General features: G+C 45.5%; 1 protein-coding gene across 3 annotated transcripts in view; it reads left to right on the top strand.

Annotated features, from left to right (window-relative positions):
• Window positions 1-20,036, top strand: part of LOC140410683 (chloride intracellular channel protein 5-like) — a 211,692-nt gene that overhangs the window by 155,880 nt on the left and 35,776 nt on the right. For all 3 annotated transcript variants that reach the window (XM_072499083.1, XM_072499085.1, XM_072499084.1), the window contains exons 3-4: window positions 3,895-4,020; window positions 12,600-12,706. In XM_072499083.1, the coding sequence (XP_072355184.1) occupies window positions 3,895-4,020; window positions 12,600-12,706 (233 nt within the window). The remainder of the gene's footprint in view (window positions 1-3,894; window positions 4,021-12,599; window positions 12,707-20,036) is intronic.

Below are 20,036 nucleotides of genomic sequence, written 5' to 3'. Positions count from 1 at the left end.
CCAAACTCCCGAAGTGTCCGCATTATCTCTGGCATCCCCTCCGCCGGGTCCGCTACATATAACAACAAATCATCCGCATACAGAGATACCCGGTGTTCTTCTCCTCCTCTAAGTACTCCCCTCCACTTCTTGGAACCCCTCAATGCTATTGCCAGGGGCTCAATCGCCAGTGCAAACAATAATGGGGACAGAGGGCATCCCTGCCTTGTCCCTCTATGGAGCCGAAAGTATGCAGATCCCCGTCCATTCGTGACCACACTCGCCACTGGGGCCCTATACAACAGCTGCACCCATCCAACATACTCACCTCCAAAACCAAATCTCCTCAGCACCTCCCACAGATAATCCCACTCCACACTATCAAATGCTTTCTCGGCATCCATTGCCACCACTATCTCCGCTTCGCCCTCTGGTGGGGGCATCATCATTACCCCTAGCAGCCTCCGTATATTCGTATTCAGCTGTCTCCCCTTCACAAACCCAGTTTGGTCCTCATGGACCACCCTCGGGACACAATCCTCTATCCTCATTGCCATTACCTTGGCCAGAATCTTAGCGTCTACATTTAGGAGGGAAATAGGTCTATAGGACCCGCATTGCAGCGGGTCCTTTTCCTTCTTTAGGAGAAGCGATATCGTTGCCTCAGACATAGTCGGGGGCAGCTGCCCCCTTTCCTTTGCCTCATTAAAGGTCCTAATCAGTAGCGGGGCGAGCAAGTCCACATATTTCCTGTAAAATTCAACTGGGAATCCATCCGGTCCCGGAGCCTTCCCCGCCTGCATGCTCCTAATCCCTTTCACTACTTCCTCTATTTCAATCTGTGCTCCCAGTCCCACCCTTTCCTGCTCCTCCACCTTGGGAAATTCCAGCCGGTCCAGAAAGCCCATCATTCTCTCCCTCCCATCCGGGGGTTGAGCTTCGTATAATTTTTTATAAAATGCCTTTAACACTCCATTCACTCTCTCCGCTCCCCGCTCCATCTCTCCTTCCTCATCCCTCACTCCCCCTATTTCCCTCGCTGCTCCCCTTTTCCTCAGTTGGTGGGCCAGCAACCTGCTCGCCTTCTCCCCATATTCGTACTGTACACCCTGTGCCTTCCTCCACTGTGCCTCTGCAGTACCCGTTGTCAGCAAGTCAAATTCTACGTGTAGCCTTTGCCTTTCCCTGTACAGTCCCTCCTCCGGTGCCTCCGCATATTGCCTGTCCACCCTCAGAAGTTCTTGCAGCAACCGCTCCCGTTCCCTACTCTCCTGCTTTCCTTTATGTGCCCTTATTGATATCAGCTCCCCTCTAACCACTGCCTTCAGCGCCTCCCAGACCACTCCCACCTGGACCTCCCCATTATCATTGAGTTCCAAGTACTTTTCAATGCACCCCCTCACCCTTAGACACACCCCCTCATCTGCCATTAGTCCCATGTCCATTCTCCAGGGTGGGCGCCCTTCTGTTTCCTCCCCTATCTCCAAGTCCACCCAATGTGGAGCGTGATCCGAAATGGCTATAGCTGTATACTCCGTTCCCCTCACCTTCGGGATCAACGCCCTTCCCAAAACAAAAAAGCCTATTCGCGAATAGACTTTGTGGACATAGGAGAAAAACGAAAACTCCTTACTCCTAGGTCTGCTAAATCTCCAACGGTCTACTCCTCCCATCTGCTCCATAAAATCTTTAAGCACCTTGGCTGCTGCCGGCCTCCTTCCAGTCCTGGACCTCGACCTGTCCAGCCCTGGTTCCAACACCGTATTGAAATCTCCCCCCATTACCAACTTTCCCACCTCTAGGTCCGGGATGCGTCCTAGCATACGCCTCATAAAATTGGCATCATCCCAGTTCGGGGCATATACGTTTACCAAAACCACCGTCTCCCCCTGTAGTTTGCCACTCACCATCACGTATCTGCCCCCGCTATCCGCCACTATAGTCTTTGCCTCAAACATTACCCGCTTCCCCACTAATATAGCCACCCCCCTGTTTTTCGCATCTAGCCCCGAATGGAACACCTGCCCCACCCAACCTTTGCGTAGTCTCACCTGGTCTATCAGTTTCAAGTGCGTTTCCTGTAACATAACCACGTCTGCCTTAAGTTTCTTAAGGTGTGCGAGTACCCGTGCCCTCTTTATCGGTCCGTTCAGCCCTCTCACGTTCCACGTGATCAGCCGGGTTGGGGGGCTTTTTACCCCCCCCCCTTGTCGATTAGCCATCCCCTTTTTCCAGCTCCTCACCCGGTTCCCACGCAGCTGTGTCCCCCCCCAGGCGGTGCCCCCCCGCCCATCCACCCCATGCCAGCATCCCCCTCTCCCCAGCAGCAGCAGCCCAATAATTCCCCCCTCCCACCCCACCCCCGCTAGATCCCCCACTAGCGTAGTTACACCCCCCATGTTGCTCCCAGAAGTCAGCAAACTCTGGCCGACCTCGGCTTCCCCCCGTGACCTCGGCTCACACCGTGCGACGCCCCCTCCTTCCTGCTTCCCTATTCCCGCCATGATTATCATAGCGCGGGAACCGAGCCCGCGCTTCCCCCTTGGCCCCGCCCCCAATGGCCAACGCCCCATCTCCTCCACCTCCTTTCCTCCCCCCACCACCTCCTGTGGAAGAGAGAAAAGTTACCACATCGCAGGATTAATAACATAAAACTCCTCTTTCCCCCCTTTTTACCCCCCTCTTCGCCCCCCCATACTCGCCCCACCACTTTGTTTCAAACGTTCTTTTTTTAAAAAAAAAAACCCGCTCATTCCAATTTTTCTTCCACGATAAAAGTCCACGCCTCATCCGCCGTCTCAAAGTAGTGGTGCCTCCCTTGATATGTGACCCACAGTCTTGCCGGTTGCAGCATTCCGAATTTTATCTTCTTTTTGTGAAACACCGCCTTGGCCCGATTAAAGCTCGCCCTCCTTCTCGCCACCTCCGCACTCCAGTCTTGGTATACGCGGATCACCGCGTTTTCCCACTTACTGCTCCGAGTTTTCTTTGCCCATCTAAGGACCATCTCTTTGTCCTTAAAACGGAGGAATCTCACCACTATGGCTCTAGGAATTTCTCCTGCTCTCGGTCCTCGCGCCATCACTCGGTATGCTCCCTCCACCTCCAGCGGACCCGCCGGGGCCTCCGCTCCCATTAACGAGTGCAGCATCGTGCTCACATATGCCCCGACGTCCACTCCCTCCGCACCTTCAGGAAAACCAAGAATCCTTAGGTTGTTCCTCCTCGCGTTGTTCTCCAGCACCTCCAGCCTTTCCACACATCGTTTATGGTGTGCCTCGTGCATCTCCGTCTTCACCACCAGGCCCTGTATGTCGTCCTCATTCTCGGCAGCCTTTGCCTTCACGACCCGAAGCTCCCGCTCCTGGGTCTTTTGCTCCTCCTTTAGCCCTTCGATCGCCTGTAATATCGGGGCCAACAGCTCCTTCTTCATTTCCTTTTTGAGTTCTTCCACGCAGCGTTTCAAAAACTCGTGTTGTTCAGGGCCCCATATTAAACTGCCACCTTCCGACGCCATCTTGGTTTTTGCTTGCCTTCCTTGCCACTGCTCTAAAGGATCCACCGCAATCCGGCCACCTTCCTCTCCTTTTTTCATCCGTATCCAGGGGGGATTCCCTTCTGGTTCACCGCACAGTACTTTTAGCCGTTAAAATTGCCGTTGGGGCTCTTATTAAGAGCCCAAAAGTCCGTTCCACCGGGAGCTGCCGAAACGTGCGACTCAGCTGGTCATCGCCGCACCCGGAACTGACCAAAAGCGAAGTACTTTTAATTTGGCCTGAGTCAGTTCACTTCAAAGAGCTAAGCATGTAGCACTAAAGCAATCCAGGGTCAGGTTTCCTGTATTATTACCAATTTATTTAAAGTATTTCTATCCTATAGCAGCATTTATTGGTTGATTTTGTTATTTACTTCTAGAAAACCAGCTGACCTACATAACCTAGCTCCTGGCACTCACCCTCCATTCCTGACCTTTAATGGGGAGGTCAAGACAGATGTCAACAAAATTGAAGAATTCTTGGAGGAGATGCTGTGCCCGCCAAAGTAAGCCCCATTATCTTGAATAATATTTCATATTTGCTTTGCCGGGTTGCCTCCAATGGCAAGAGCATGGTCAGAAGTAACCTTCGAAAATAAACAGCAGAAATGGCAGTGCTAGAAGCGGCAAGACTTTGCTTTGCAGGTGGTTTTATCAGGTGTCACCAGCCTTTGTGGGAGTGGTCCCACTTGGGTTGGATCCATTTTATTTGTTTCTGATCACAGGTGAGCGGGCTGAGTTCTCAGCTCAGTTGTGAGATTGGTAAAAGCACTGTACCAGCTCGTATGGATTTTCCACAGGTGTCGGCAGAGGACCCAGCCAGACCTCCAAAATCAAAGTAATGGTCTTGATTAAAAACTGGAAATGCTGAACGGAGCAGGCAGCATCTGTAGAGAGTTAAAACATAGTTAATGCTTCAGGTAAATTACCTTTTAAAAGTTGGAGATGTAACCGATTTTAAGCAAGTAAAGAGCTGGAAAGAAATAATTACGGGAGTTCCTATGATCGATTGAAAGGCAAGGAAGGTTAAATGAAAACCGGGATGATAGTACAAGGTAAAGGAGGTGGAATGAGATCAGGAAAGGAACAAAAGATGGCTCCAGAGGAGGTGTAAATGGGAAAAGCAGAATTATCGCTAACAGCTACATTCCAGATTGTGGTAACTGTGGAACAATATTGCTTATTAGAATTTTTTGAATTGACAGTTATGAAAGGAAAGTGAAAATGCTGGAAATAATTAGCAGGTCAGGAAGCTGGCGTGATTTAACCACCACATGGTTCCCAGCACGGATCTGGGCGCTGGTTAAATGGCGGGAAAGGCCAAAATCAAGATTTGTGTCGTGCCCGAATTAGTTTACTATCTAACGGGCTCGCTCCCGATGGCGAGTTCCAGATCACGGCCAAATATGGGGAGCATATCATTTGCAATCATTTCAGTCTCATTAGCGAGATTGAACTTGGAAATTAACTGGCTCCCCAGCAAAAAAAAATGCGGAGTTTGTTTAGTTCTCCCTTTTAAAAATGTGAAACTGGCGCAGTGGCTGCTGAGTTGTGCTGAGGGAAGAGTAGCCATTTCCATTTTCAGGCATGCAACACCAGGACACCGGAGCTGCTGCCCCAGTGATCAGGAAGGGGGAGGGGGAGGGGGGGGGGGGGGGGGGGGAGTGTTCCAGGCCAGGGATCGCTTCTGGGTCGGAGGTGGGGGGATGGGCAGCATGCTGTGAAGATTAATGTGACAGAGGCTTCACATATATCAGGTGCAACTTGTTTTAATAGTAAACATTTCATTTCACCAAGCTGCACATAGTGACATGCCACCCCAGTGCCCACTCAGTGCTCCTCAATCTTCTTGATTTTATGTGGTCTAGTGCTATGTGCTATGTCTAGGTGTTTCCCCAGGATACACATCAGAGATGGAATGTACCTGCTGCTTTTTGCATCCTGTGGCCTTTGATGCCCTTGACCGACGTCCTCTGGAGGGCCTGAGCCAGAGGGCCCTGGCTGACTTACTGATGTCACAGGCAACGCCATGCCACCCTGTTCTGCCCACTGCCCTTGAGATGCGCAGGTGTCAGGAGAGGGTGGGGGGGGGGGGGAGATACGGAAGAACTGGAGACCTCCATCGTCTCCTTGCTGGCAGGACCTGAGTTGGCATCCAGCGCTTCCTCGTCCCTGAAGGTGCCAATTGGGCCCTGGGGTCTCCATGCGACATAGGGGTAGCTGGAGTGAGCTCCTGAGGCCTCTGAGTCTTTTAGCTTTGCCAGTCCTGGTGGCTCCCCATCGTCTGCACACTGGTGTAGACTCCCTCAGTGATTGTGCCATGCTCTGCAGTGGCCGGGCAACGTCTACCTACGTTTAGGCAATGTCCCTCAGTGACTGGGACATGATGTCGAGGCCCTCAGCCACGGCCGTTACAGACTGAGCCAGACCTTGGACACCACCACTCAAAGCGTTGACCTCGTGCTGCAGGCTTTCCACTGCGGTCGGCAACCTAACAGTGTTGGCCATGGTGCCACGCATTGTCGGCATCACCTCCTGCGCCCGTTAGTATGAGCCCCCCCCCCCCCAACCATGCAGGTATGAGCGTGACCCTGCCCCACACCCATTCATCCCTCAGGAGGCATTGGGACATCGTCCGCCCCCACTCCCCAGTGAGAATACCCCACTATGGGGTTGCTGAGGGCCCCCCAACCTTCATATCCCTCCTGCACCCCATTTCATGGACATGACCCCTCAGGCCTTGCCCTTGGTACTGTCACCCTGGCACCCTGCCACTGCTAACCTGACGCGGACATTGCCACTGACAAACTGGCAGTGCCACCTGGTACCCTGGCACTGTAAGCTCCAATGACCTTCGAGACCTCCGGAGTGGCCATCGTGCCTGGGGTCTCTGCTTGTGGGGACCAGTACTAATCAGTGCCTGGGCGAGGCCTCAGCAGTGCACCGTGATTCCCGGGAGCTGGGAGAATATGGCCGTGACTCAGCCATTGCTATTTTGATGAGCCTATTAGTTCATTTAATTATGATTAATCTGGATCATGCCCACTGAGGACACCACAGCCCAAGAAGAACAGGGGGAAGGGTCTAGCCAAGCAGAGGTGGCGGGCCCTAACATTTACATTGGGGTTCAGGGAACCTGCACTTTGCATATAATTCAGCCCTGTGTTACATATTTGAATGTGTTTCTCATTGACTGATTATCACAGAATTTACAGTGCAGAAGGAGGCCATTTGGCCCATCAAGTCTGCACCGGCCCTTGGAAAGAACACCCCACCTAAACCCACACCTCCACCCAATCCCAGTAAACCCACCTAACCTTTTTGGACACTAAGCGCAATTTAGAATAGTCAGTCCACCTAACCTGCACATCTTTGGACTGAGAGAGGAAACCGGAGCACCCGGAGGAAACCCACGCAGACACGGGGAGAACGTGCAGACTCCACACAGACAGTGACCCAACCAGGAATCGAACCAGGGACCCTGGAGCTGTGAAGAAACTGTGCTAACCACTGTGCTAGCATGGCACAAGATATGCATACAAGACAGCATGTTTTCTAGTGGTAAAGGAGTGGACAGCAGCTGTTATCTGACTGCTCCAGGAGAAGAGATGAAGTGCAACAGATCAAAAAATAACTTCAAAATCCTGGATTTCCCTTGTTGAATGTGGCAGTATTTGAGAAGGTTATATTTATACAAAATTGTTACTCTTATATGCTTGATAAGGAAAGAGGTAATATATGTTTATATACAAAGGTATATATTTTTTTGAGATCCTGCTTGTAGAAAGATCCTTCACCCACTAGCAGTGTGCAAGGATGGAACATAGAACATAGAACATTATAGCGCAGTACAGGCCCTTCGGCCCTCGATGTTGCGCCGACCTGTGGAACCACTCTAAAGCCCATCTACACTATTCCCTTATCGTCCATATGTCTATCCAATGACCATTTGAATGTCCTTAGTGTTGGCGAGTCCACTACTGTTGCAGGCAGGGCATTCCACGCCCTTACTACTCTCTGAGTAAAGAACCTACCTCTGACATCGGTCTTATATCTATCTCCCCTCAATTTAAAGCTATGTCCCCTCGTGTTAGACATCACCATCTGAGGAAGAAGGCTCTCACTGTCCACCCTATCCAATCCTCTGATCATCTTGTATGCCTCAATTAAGTCACCTCTTAACCTTCTTCTCTCTAACGAAAACAGCCTCAAGTCCCTCAGCCTTTCCTCATAAGATCTTCCCTCCATACCAGGCAACATTCTTGTAAATCTCCTCTGCACCCTTTCCAATGCTTCCACATCCTTCCTATAATGCGGCGACCAGAATTGCACGCAATACTCCAATTGCGGCAGCACCAGAGTTTTGTACAGCTGCAACATGACCTCATGGCTCCGAAACGCAATCCCTCTACCAATAAAAGCTAACACACCGTACGCCTTCTTAACAACCCTCTCAACCTAGGTGGCAACTTTCAGGGATCTATGTACATGGACACCGAGATCTCTCTGCTCATCCACACTGCCAAGAATCTTACCATTAGCCCAGTACTCTTTCTTCCTGTTATTCCTTCCAAAATGAATCACGTCTCAGCCCAGCACTGCAGCTTATCTATGTCCCTCTGTAACTTGTAACATCCATCCGCACTGTCCACAACTCCACCAACTTTAGTGTCATCTGCAAATTTACTCACCCATCCTTCTACGCCTTCCTCCAGGTCATTTATAAAAATGACAAACAGCAGTGGCCCCAAAACAGATCCTTGTGGTACACCACTAGTAACTGGACTCCAGTCTGAACATTTCCCATCAACCACCACCCTTTGTCTTCTTCCAGCTAGCCAATTTCTGATCCAAACTGCTAAATGACCCTGAATCCCATGCCTCCGTATTTTCTGCAGTAGCCTACTGTGGGGACCCTTATCAAACGCTTTACTGAAATCCATATACACCACATCAACTGCTTTACCCTCATCCACCTGTTTGGTCACCTTCTCAAAGAACTCAGTAAGGTTTGTGAGGCACGACTTACCCTTCACAAAACCGTGTTGACTATCTCTAATCAAATTATTCCTTTCCAGATGATTATACACCCTATCTCTTATAAACCTTTCCAAGATTTTGCCCACAAAAGAAGTAAGGCTCACTGGTCTATAGTTACCGTGGTTGTCTCTACTCCCCTTCTTGAACAAGGGGACAACATTTGCTATCCTCCAGTCTTCTGGCACTATTCCTGTAGACAAAGATGACTTAAAGATCAAAGCCAAAGGCTCAGCAATTTCCTCCCTAGCTTCCCAGAGAATCCTAGGATAAATCCCATCCGGCCCAGGGGACTTATCTATTTTCACACTTTCCAGAATTGCTAACACCTCCTCTTTATGAGCCTCAAGCCCTTCTAGTCTAGTTGCCTGAATCTCAGTATTCTCCTCGACACCATTGTCTTTTTCCTGCGTGAATACTGATGAAAAATATTCATTTAGCACCTCTCCTATCTCCTTGGACGCCAAGCACAACTTCCCACTACTGTCCTTGACTGGCCCTACTCTTACCCTAGTCATTCGTTTATTCCTGACATATCTACAGAAAGCTTTAGGATAATCACTGGTTTGTTGTCAGTTCATTCACTGTGCAAGCGGCTGAGGGGAAATCTACTGCACATTGTCCATTTAATATGTCGGAGTTGTCTTTTGTCCTCTCCTTCACACATCTGTAAACTATTTTGGGGGATTATCACCGTTTCCATCACCAATAATAGTGAGATTATATATGCATGAATATTGTAACTAAACACTTTCAGGCCTGTGTGACATTGACAGATTGCCAGTACTTGCTGGTGTGACATCTGGAGTGCCTCTTTTGTGAATCTAGAGCTAGGTTTTAAAGAGAACAATCGAGGAAAGGTGTCACATTATTCATCTTGAGCTAGTGGAAAAATCGATAACAATAAGAACATTATTTTGCACTGTGTGGATCACTAATTCTGCACTGTAAATTCTATTAAATGAAATTTTATTCGAGCTTTTCCTTCTGTGCCTGTGGATTGACTGAAATATGAATAGAACAGAACCATGACACTTGTTTATAATATATTAGAGAAACTTCAAGTGAATATTTTATACTTCATCATGAGTGTGAAGTGTTTATAGTTGGCATAGTGCCATAACACTGCAACCAAGGCCATCTGCAATTGCTAAAATATTATATCCGTGTAAAATTTCTCCCAATCTCCTTCAATAGAGGCAGCACGGTAGCATAGTGGATATCACAGTTGCTTCACAGCTCCAGGGTCTCAGGTTCGATTCCCGGCTTGGGTCACTGTCTGTGCGGAGTCTGCACGTCCTCCCCGTGTGTGCGTGGGTTTCCTCCAGGTGCTCCGGTTTCCTCCCACAGCCCAAAGATGTGCAGGTTAGGTGGATTGGCCATGTTAAATTGTCCTTAGAGTCCAAAATTGCCCTTAGTGTTGGGTGGGTTACTGGGTTATGGGGATAGGGTGGAGGTGTGAGCTTCGGTAGGGTCTGTTTCCAGGAGCCGGTGCAGACTCGATGGGCCGAATGGCCTCCTTAGGCACTGTAAATTCTATGAAATAACTTGAGTGGAAGATTGGTGAGAACTCTGAGGAAAATATGGAAAAGAAAGCTGTAGGATCAGGAAAACTGCTGGGAAAATTTACGAAACTATTCTTTTTAATAAATTCTAAATCGGAGAGGAAATAATGAAGGTGGGTTTGATTTATTAATTTACTGCACTTATATTTTGGAAAGTAATGTTTTTCATGATACCTTTTCACAGATTTTTGTTTTCTTATCTGTTTTCTTCACTGGCCTTTCTCTCTCCTTCCCCGAGGTCCACTTGTGCATTTCCAGTGTGGATCACTAAATAGGAATCCGTAAATCTCCCCATTTTCCCTTTCCTGGCCTCAACACATTTTTCCAGCATTTGTGGAGCGTCAAATTGCTGGATGGAAAACAAAATACTGAGCTGTCAGAGACAATTCTTTCCCCTTTGTTCCAGGTTGTCTCACCTGCCCCCAGGCATCTGCTAATATTACTGCTGTTCAGCAGCTGCTGCACAATGTGGGCATCCTCGAGTCAATCCGCCTTTTTCGTGTTTCCGGCTCCTCACTGGGGAAGTATTAAATTATCACTTAGTGACTTTTTGACAGCTCATTCACAATTGGTATCCCATTCTCTGGGATGTCACAGGGATGATCCATGCCCTGCCACACCCTTAACCACTGCTGCATAGTGGTACAATTGCATAATTTGTGAATCCTTGTTAACACTTGCTGTTTGCACTGTCATGTTCGCTCATCAAAATAATAGAATTAATAGTAGTTTCAGAAGAAGCGGACATATGAGCTACAACCTGACGTGATTGAATAGCTTCTGTTCACCAGTTCATTACCACATACAAAATAAATGTAATTTTGTAATGTTTCAGAATCTTGGGTAAAATTTTGCTTCTTGATTAAAATACGAATTATCTGGTGTTTACACAATGGGTTAACATGTGTCCATTCATCTCCAGAGCTGACTTTGAATCTAGCCTACGTTGATGTAATATGTGTCTCCTGCCCCTGCTGATTGGGCAGCATTCACCCATTTCCGAATAAGTGTGGATCTATAGCACAGCACTGAACACAATAATGCACACAGTTGTCATCAAACTAGCAAGTCTCACCAAAGACCACAAAAAAGCTGGCATTGAAATTTAAAAGAAACTCTCCCTGGTGGAATAGCAGGGTCTTTTCTGAGAAACCCATCCCATTAGCAGGAATTAAAATATATAGCAGACACTGCTCTATACCTGTAGTGGGGTTGGGGTCGGGGGAAAGAGTGGCAGGACTGGGGAGTGTTTTTTTGATGCTGAAACTGGTAATTTCCTCTAATGCCATTGGTCATCTTGGCACAGACAAGAATGTAAAAGCAGCAGTAATATTTAAATGTATTTCTTATGAATGCTGATAGAATTTTTGAAAATGTTAAGTGAATTATCCTACATGCTATGAACAAATTATAAATTAGTGATCTCGGAGAACAGCAAGAATATTCTGCATTGTTCAGTGACTTGGCATAAACAAGTTGGTAGAGTGGGCAGATAGGTGGCAGATGAAGTTTGATGTGGTGTGATGCCTTTTGGTAGGAAGAACATGGACAGACAATATAAAATAAGGGATAAAGAGGTGCAGGAGCAGAGGAACCTGGGTGTATATGTGCATAGATAGATCATTGAAGGTGAAGAGACCAATTAATAAGCATTTAGAATTCTGAGGTTTATTAATAGGTGCATAGATTTAAAGAGCAAGAAGGTCATGCTGAACTTATACAAGAAACTAGTTGGATCTTAGCTAAAATATTGTGTACAGTTCTGGGTGCCACACTACAGGAAGCATGCAAATGCATTGGAGAGAGTGCAGAAGAGGTTTACAAGAACGGTTGCAAGGATGAGAAGCTTCAGTTCTGAGGATAGATTGGAGAGGCTGGGACTGTTCTGCTTGGAGAGAAGAAGGCTAAGAAGATATTTGATAGAGATGTTCAAAATCATGAGGGGGCTGGACTGACCAGATAGGGAGAAACTGTTCCCCCTCGTAAAAGGATCAAGAACGAGAGGGCACAGATTTAATGTGATTTGCAAAAGAAGCAAGATTGTGATGTGAGAATTGTCTTTTCACATGAGTGGTTTCAGTCTGGAATTCACTGCCTGGAAGTGTGGTGGAGGCAAGTTTAATTAAGGCATTTACAAATAGATGATTATTTGAATAGAAACAAGGTGCAGGAGTACAGGGGCAAGGCAAGACAAATGGTACTAAGTCATAACGTTCATTTGGAGAGCTGGTGCAGACATGATGGGGAGACTGAACTTCTTCTGCACCATTACGATTCTGTGATGTACAATTATTGCCGCTGCTGGAAACAGAGTACAACCTTCAATATTAGAGTGGGGAGGGTGAGGTAAATAGATAATCAGACATTTCTCTGAACAGTACGGCTATGTCACAATTTCACAGGTGTCGTGTTATTTGACATTTTTGTGACGATACTGTGATAAAATTGATTGAAGATCTATTTTGGAATGTTACTACTTTCAGGTACCCCAAGCTTGCAGCAAAGCACTATGAATCAAACACTGCTGGAATTGACATATTTGCAAAGTTTTCAGCATACATTAAAAACACAAGGATAAATGCTAATGAAGGTAAGAGCTGAACTTCACACTTATTAGACTGTAGATTGTTAGTGTTAAGTGTTGATAAATGTTAGCGTAAAGCTTCAGCAACTGTGAAATCGTACACTGACTTTAGAAATTAATTTTGTTTTAGCCCCGAATAAAGAACTTGGCTGGTGTCTGTATTAAGCTGAAGAGAGAGAACAAAATGTGCTAGTTCAGTTTTCTAAACAAAAAGTTGCATTTTGAAGCCACCTATTAATTGTTGACAGAAAAGATAAATAATCAGCTTCGCCTGTGGGATAAGAGCTTTTTCAATGGGGAAAAATACAAATGGAGAAGGAGAAAGCTGTTGAAAATTTTTGTGCAATTTGAGAGGTTTTCTGTTAGAACAATTTTGGTAGAAATCGTTTGTACATCATTGAGGTCATATTTACAAAACATGTGCAGTTGGAGCGTGTGGATAGAGAACGCTGGATAAACTCAGCAGCTCTGGCAGCATCTGTGGAGAGGGAAACAGGGAGCTGACATTTCAAGTCCATTTGACCCTTCTACAGATTTATTTCAGATTTCCAGCAGTTATTTTGCTTTTGAGTGAAGTTGGGCACTCTAGCTTGAAAATTACCCTGGTATTTGCAGAGGGTTCAAAGGAGAGAGAGGAGAGGGGTTATTGTGGGACTTGTGCGCCAAGTTATGAAGAGAATCTTAAGAGCTGAATCTGTAATCCTTAGAAACATTAATGGGGAAATATGATTCAGGCTCTAAAATGTCTGTACAAATTACACTTTGAGTGCATGAGGACAGGAACATAAAATCAATAAACTTCAAGTAACTTTTCTCACCAGTTTAAGTGGTAATGGAAAATAGGCTTCTAGCTAAAGTAGTTAATGTGGTTTAAAGAATGCCATTCATTTTTTAAAGCATTTAAAATTTGGATGAATGTCCACTGAGTAATGGTATTAAGGATTTTAAGAAGAATTAGAGAGAGATGAATGATTTGAGCTAAATAAGTATGAATTTTTTACCCACTGCTATTAACATTGCCAACAGGATTCAGAAAATGGAACTGGACAGTTGGATGCGTCCCATTCCCATTTTGCCTAACTTGTGCTAGGTGTTCCTTGGGGGACTTTGCATTAATTCAATCTTTTACAACTCCTTTTCCTGGGAGCCTTATTAAGGACAATTTGGATAAATGCGAGGTTATCCATTTTGGTAGCAAAAACGGGAAGGCAGACAATTATCTGAATGGCCATAAATTAGGAGAGGGGGATGTGCAACGAGACCTGGGTGTCCTCGTACACCAGTTGCTGAAGGTAAGCATGCAGGTACAGCAGGTGAGAAAGAAGGCTAATGGTATGCTGGCCTTCATTGCGAGAGGATTTGAGTACAGGAGCAGGGATGTCTTTCTGCAATTATACAGGGCCTTGGTGAGGCCACACCTGGAATATTGTGTGTAGTTTTGATCTTCTTATCTGAGGAAGGATGTTCTTGCTATAGAGGGAGTGCAGCAAAGGTTTACCAGGCTGATTCCTGGGATGGCGGGACAGATGTATGAGGAGAGATTGAATCGGTTAGGATTGTTGTCGCTGGAGTTCAGAAGAATGAAGGGGAATCTCATGGAAACCTATAAAATACGAACAGGACTAGATAGAATAAATGAAAGAAGGATGTTCCCAATGGTGGGGGTTTCCTGAACCAAGGGTCACGCATTGAGAACACTGGCTAGATCATTTAGGACAGAGATAAGGAGAAATCTCTTCACCCAGAGAGTGGTGAGTCTGTGGAATTCGTTCCCACAGGAAATGGTTAATGCCAAAACGTTTTCAAGAAGCAGTTGGGTATAGCACTTGGGATGAAGGGGATCCAAGGATATAGGGGGAAGGCGGGATTAGGCAATTGAGTTGGATGATCAGCCATGATCATAATGAATGGTGAAGCAGGCTCGAAGAGCCGAATGGCCTCCCCTGCTCATATTCTGTTTGTTCTATAACACGTTGGTTTCTAGAATATATGTTGGTGAAGGTTATCATCAGGTCCTTTGAAGTTTCTAAGTTTGGCTGGAAGTCGCATTAGTGATACTGCTGCCCATTACAATCCGATAGTTAAAGAGAAGCATTGGGTTAATGGACTGAAGGAGAGAATTGCAATTTAAAAAAAAAAACTTCTCCTGTAACCTTAGGAGTACTGCTTTCAGTTAAGATTTTCTGATGTTAAAAAAGCAACACTTGTTTCATGTATTTTGTAATGAGAAAAACGACTGAAGCATTGTCATCAATACAAAATGGCTTCACAGAATCGCAGAAAAATACAGTGCAGAAAAGCCCCTTCGGCCCATCGAGTCTGCACGGCATGAAAGCCATCTGATCTGCCAATCCTAATCCCATTTGCCAGCTCTTGGCCCATAGCCTCGAATGTTAAGATGTGCCAAGTGCTCATCCAGATACTTCTTAAAGGATGTGAGGCAACCCGCCGCTACCACCCTCTCAGGCAGTACATTCCAGACGTCACCACCCTCTGGGCAAAAAGGTTTTTCCTCAAATCCCCCCTGATCTTTCCGCCCCTCACCTTGAACTTGTGTCCCCTTGTAACCGACCCTTCAACTAAGGGGAACAACTGCTCCCTATGCACCCTGTCCATGCCCCTCATAATCTTGTACACCTCGACCAGTTCGCCCCTCAGTCTTCTCTGCTCCAGCGAAAACAACTCAAGCCCATCAATCGTTTCTTCATAACTTGAATGTTCCATCCCAGGCAACATCCTGGTGAAACATCTCTGCACCTGTTCCAGTGAAATCACATCCTTTCCATTATGTTGCTCCCAGAACTGCACACAGTATCCAGCTGTGGTCTGACCAATGTTCTATATAACTCCAACATGACTTCCTTGCTTTTGTAATCTATGCCATGATTGATAAAGGCAATTGTACCATATGCCTTTTTCACCACCCTATTAACCTGCCTTCAGAGATCAATTTACAAACACGCCATGGTCTCTTTGTTCCTCAGGACATCCCAGTGTGCTGCCATTCATTGAATATTTCCTTGTCAAATTACTCCTTCCAAAATGTAATACCTCACACTTTTCAGGATTAAATTCCATCAGTCACTTTTCTGCCCATTTGACCATCCCATAAAACCAGAAGACATAGGAGCAGCATTAGGCCACTTGGCCCATCGAGTCTGCTCCGCCATTCAATCATGGCTGATGTTTTTCTCATCCCCATTCTCCTGCCTTCTCCCCATAACCCCTGATCACCTTATTAATCAAGAACTGCAGAAACTGACTCCTTAACTAATAGTGCAATGCCTCCCCCTCTTTTGCCCCCTCCCTTGTCCTTCCTGACAATTCTGTATCCCAGAATGTTAAGCTGCCAATCCTGCCCCACCCTCAACCACGCCTCATAATTCCACATGTCGACCCTCTCCCTTAACTCATCCATTTTACCTGTAATACTCCGGGCATTAAAGTAGGCTTCATTGAGGAGGTGACAGATAAGGAGAACATTACAATATAGATAGAGATTTAGGTACTTCACAAGAAACTATTGGAGAAGATGAAGGTGTATGGATTAAGTAGATTGTAGCAAATTGGAATATAAATTGGTAAACATGGAGGAAATGTAGTAGGAGTTAAGGATAATTTCTGAATGGTTGGAAGCAGATAGTGGTGACTCACAGGGTTTTGTTTAATTTCCCTGTACGTGAAATTAAATACTCTGCTAAAGAAGTTGGGAGGGGGTTGTGGGTGGAGGGGTGTCAAAATGTACAGTGAATATTAAAATAGTAGAAGTTGTAAATCATTAGAAAGATCAAAGGAAGCAACGTGGGGATATTGATACGATGGTAGAATGGGCAAAAGGTTACCAGATGGAATTACCTGTGATACGAGATTTGGGACTGATGGCAGGAGAAACATTTTTAAACTGAGGATTGAGAGCTGGCATGAACTACTCTGGAGCTACTGGCTGAAAAAGAGACCATGTCAGTATTTAAAAGGAGAGTAGTTTTGGGTTCAAGGAAAGCAGGTAAATTAACGAGAATAGAGCAGATACAAAGCGATCAGAATAACTGCTTGTATGAAGGATAGACACTAACTATGCCAATGGACCAAATGGCCATTTTTGTCTCATAATATTTATGTAACTTGCTGCACAAATATTTTTCAAGAATTCAGTTAAACCTTAAACGACTTGGTGCGTGCCATAGAATGTAACTGGAAGCTACTTTTGTCCTTTGTGAAGTTATCCATGTTCCCACAAAGGAGTAAATAGGGCAGACAATGCCAGAGCTCAAAGGATGACAAAAGAGATAGAGATTAAGATGAAGAAGGATAAGTGTGCTGATGGCACATTTCAGGTGGAACGTACAACTGAACCAGACTGATTATAGAAAGTTCAGAGGGGAATGGAAAATCAAGTAAGTGAAACAGAGAAGTGACTGGTAGGGAACATAAAAGAGAATGTCAAAGTCTTCCATAGGAGGTAAATAGTATGAGGGTGGTAAAAGGAGGAATGGAGTCCATTAGGGACTAAGAAGAGGATTTAGACATGGAGGAGGGGGTCATGGCTTGGGTATTAAATGAATACTTTAAATCTGTCTTTATTAAGGAAGAAAATGCTGTGCAGGTCCTGGTGAAAGAGGAGGTAATGCAGGCAAATGAAAGGCTTAAAATTGGTAAGGAAGTGCTATTGGATATAAGTTATCTGTACTTTGAGCTGATGAGGGACCAGGACCAGTTGAGCTGCATCCAAAGATATCAAGGGGCGTGAGAGTGAAAATTGCACAGGCACTAGTATTATGGTCCAGGGTTTAGAGAACCCCAAAGTAGAGTTCATCTGACCCACAACTTTTAATAGATTTTGGTTATGGGGAGCACAAGGGCCCACTTTACAGATGTGATGCAACAGAGATCTAAAGTATTTTTAAACAAAAACAATGTTTATTCTATGAATCCAGTTAACATTTTAGAAACACACAGTAAACATGTTGTCAACTACCAACACTGACACCCCCCCAAAACGACACAGTACTCTATAGGTAACCCTTAGTAACTTTCCAATCAACATCCCTAAGTCAGACCCTTTTTAACAAAGACAGTAATTTTGCATTCCTTACAGAAACAGGTATTACTTTGAAATCATCAAGTGATCTGGAGACATTCTTTAGCATGCAGAGCGAGACCAAAATACACCTCCGTAGTTTGAATGCAGCTCTCCAACTGAAAACAAAACTAAACCTCAGAGCCAAAAACAGCTTCTAGCTCAAAACGAAAGTAAAAAGCAGAGCCAGAGCCCAGCTCCACCCACACACTGACATCACTGCAGCCACTTGAGAAGACAAACATTTCTTAAAGAGACATTCCCATGACACTAGCCATACATTTCTCAGTCTTTCTTCAAATCTGAAGCGATGCTAGAGGACGGGATAATTCAACAAAGGGTGTAAAGTTAAGCCCAGCAACTACAGACCAGACGGGTTACCTTCAGCGATGGGGCTGCTTCCAAAAATGATAATTTAGGACAACATAAATAGTCATTTGTGAAAATTCAGAAATGGGGAAAGCCAGCTCAGATTTGTTAAGGGCAATCGTGTTTAATTAACATGTTTGTGTTTTTTGATGAGGTAGCAGAGAGTGTTGATTTGGGGTAATGTTGTTCTCATGGGACTTCCAAAAGGCATTTGACAAAGTGCTGTACAATAGACTTATCAGCAAAAATGAAACCCATGAAATAAAAGGGACAGTAGCACCATGAATATGAAATTGGCTGAGTGATAGGACACAGAGAAGTGATTAAAGGTTGTTCTTTGGACTGAAGTTGCGTTTATAGTGGAGTTCCCCAGGGATTGGTGTTGGGGCTCTTGTTTTTATTAATATATGTTGATGACCCTAGATCTTTGTGTTCAGGGCACATGTTCAAAATTTGTGGATGATACAAAACTTGAAAGAGCTGTGAAGAGGATTGAGTAGAATTTCAAAAAGGACAAGTTGGTGGAATGGAAAGGCATGTGGCAGATGAAATTCAATGCAAAGAAATGTGAAGTGATTCATTTTGGTCAGAAGAACATGGAGAGGCAGTATTGAAACAAAGGGTGCCATTCAAAAGGTGGTGCAGAAGCAGAGGGGCCTGACGATATATGTGCATACATTGTTGAAGGTGGCAGGGCAGATTGAGAGAGTGCTTAATAAAGCACATACCTACTTGAGGTTTATCAATAGGGACGTAGAGTACAAGAGAAACAAAGTAGAAAATGCTGGTCTGGCCTCAGTTGAAGTATTGGATGCAGTTCTGGGCAGCACATTTAGGAAGGGTGCAAAGTAATGGGAGAGAATGCAGAAAGTATTCAAATAGAATGCCCCAGGGATGAGGAACCTCAGTTATATTGATAGATTGGAGAAGTTGGGAGTGTCTTCCTTGAAGAAGAGAACCATAGAATTCCTACAGTGTAGAAGGAGGCTGTTCAGCCCATCAATTTTGTACCAACCTCTGAAAGAGCACCCTATCTGGGCCCACTCCCCCGCCCTATACCCGTAACCTCTAACCCCACCTGACTTGCACATCTTTGGACACTATGGGTAATTTAGCATGACCAATCCACCTAACCTGCACATCTTTGGACTGTGGGTGTAAACCCGGAGGAATCCCAAGCAGAAACGGGGAGAAAGTGCAAACTCCATAAAGTCACCCAAGGCTGGAATTGCACCCAGCTCCCTGGCGCTGTGAAGCAGCAGTGCAAACCACTGTGCCACCATGTTGCCCCTTTGAGAAGAGATTTGATACAATTATTTGATACAAAAATCGTGTGGGTGGAAGGATCGAGAACCAGAGGGATTTAAACAGGTTTAAGGTGATAGGCACAATAAGTAACGGTGACATCAGAAAAAGCTTTCACATACAGCAATTGGCTAAGATCTGGAATGCACTGCCTGAGAGTGTAGTGGAAATCCGCTTCAATCGAGGCTTTCAAGAGGGAATTGGCTGCAAAAGGGTCATGTGCAGGGCTACAGGGAGAATGTGGATGAGTGGCTCTAGGTGAATTGCTCCTTCAAGGAACCAGCACAAGTACGATGGGACGAATGGCCACCACTTGTGCTGTAACTGTTCTGTGATTCTGTACTGTTAGCTCACTACAGGGCAGTGCTGCAAGTCACCCCATTCACACAATTCCATTCTTGAATGTTACAATGTGCAACATGGCATAGTGGAATCCAGACAGGATAACTTGTCATGTAGTAAACCTGAAATTGTGGATTGGATGCCTATTATAGAAATATCCAATTTGTATGTTCCCTGGTCGTGCAACATTTACACTGGCAAGTCTAACTCATTTTCAGGATGACAACTGAAAAAGGGAGCTCT

The sequence above is a fragment of the Scyliorhinus torazame genome, chromosome 4 (assembly GCF_047496885.1).
Source record: "Scyliorhinus torazame isolate Kashiwa2021f chromosome 4, sScyTor2.1, whole genome shotgun sequence".
Taxonomy (NCBI): Eukaryota; Metazoa; Chordata; class Chondrichthyes; order Carcharhiniformes; family Scyliorhinidae; genus Scyliorhinus; species Scyliorhinus torazame.
The sequence above is the reverse complement of the archived record's forward strand: the minus strand, read 5'-3'. Positions and strand labels throughout refer to the sequence as shown.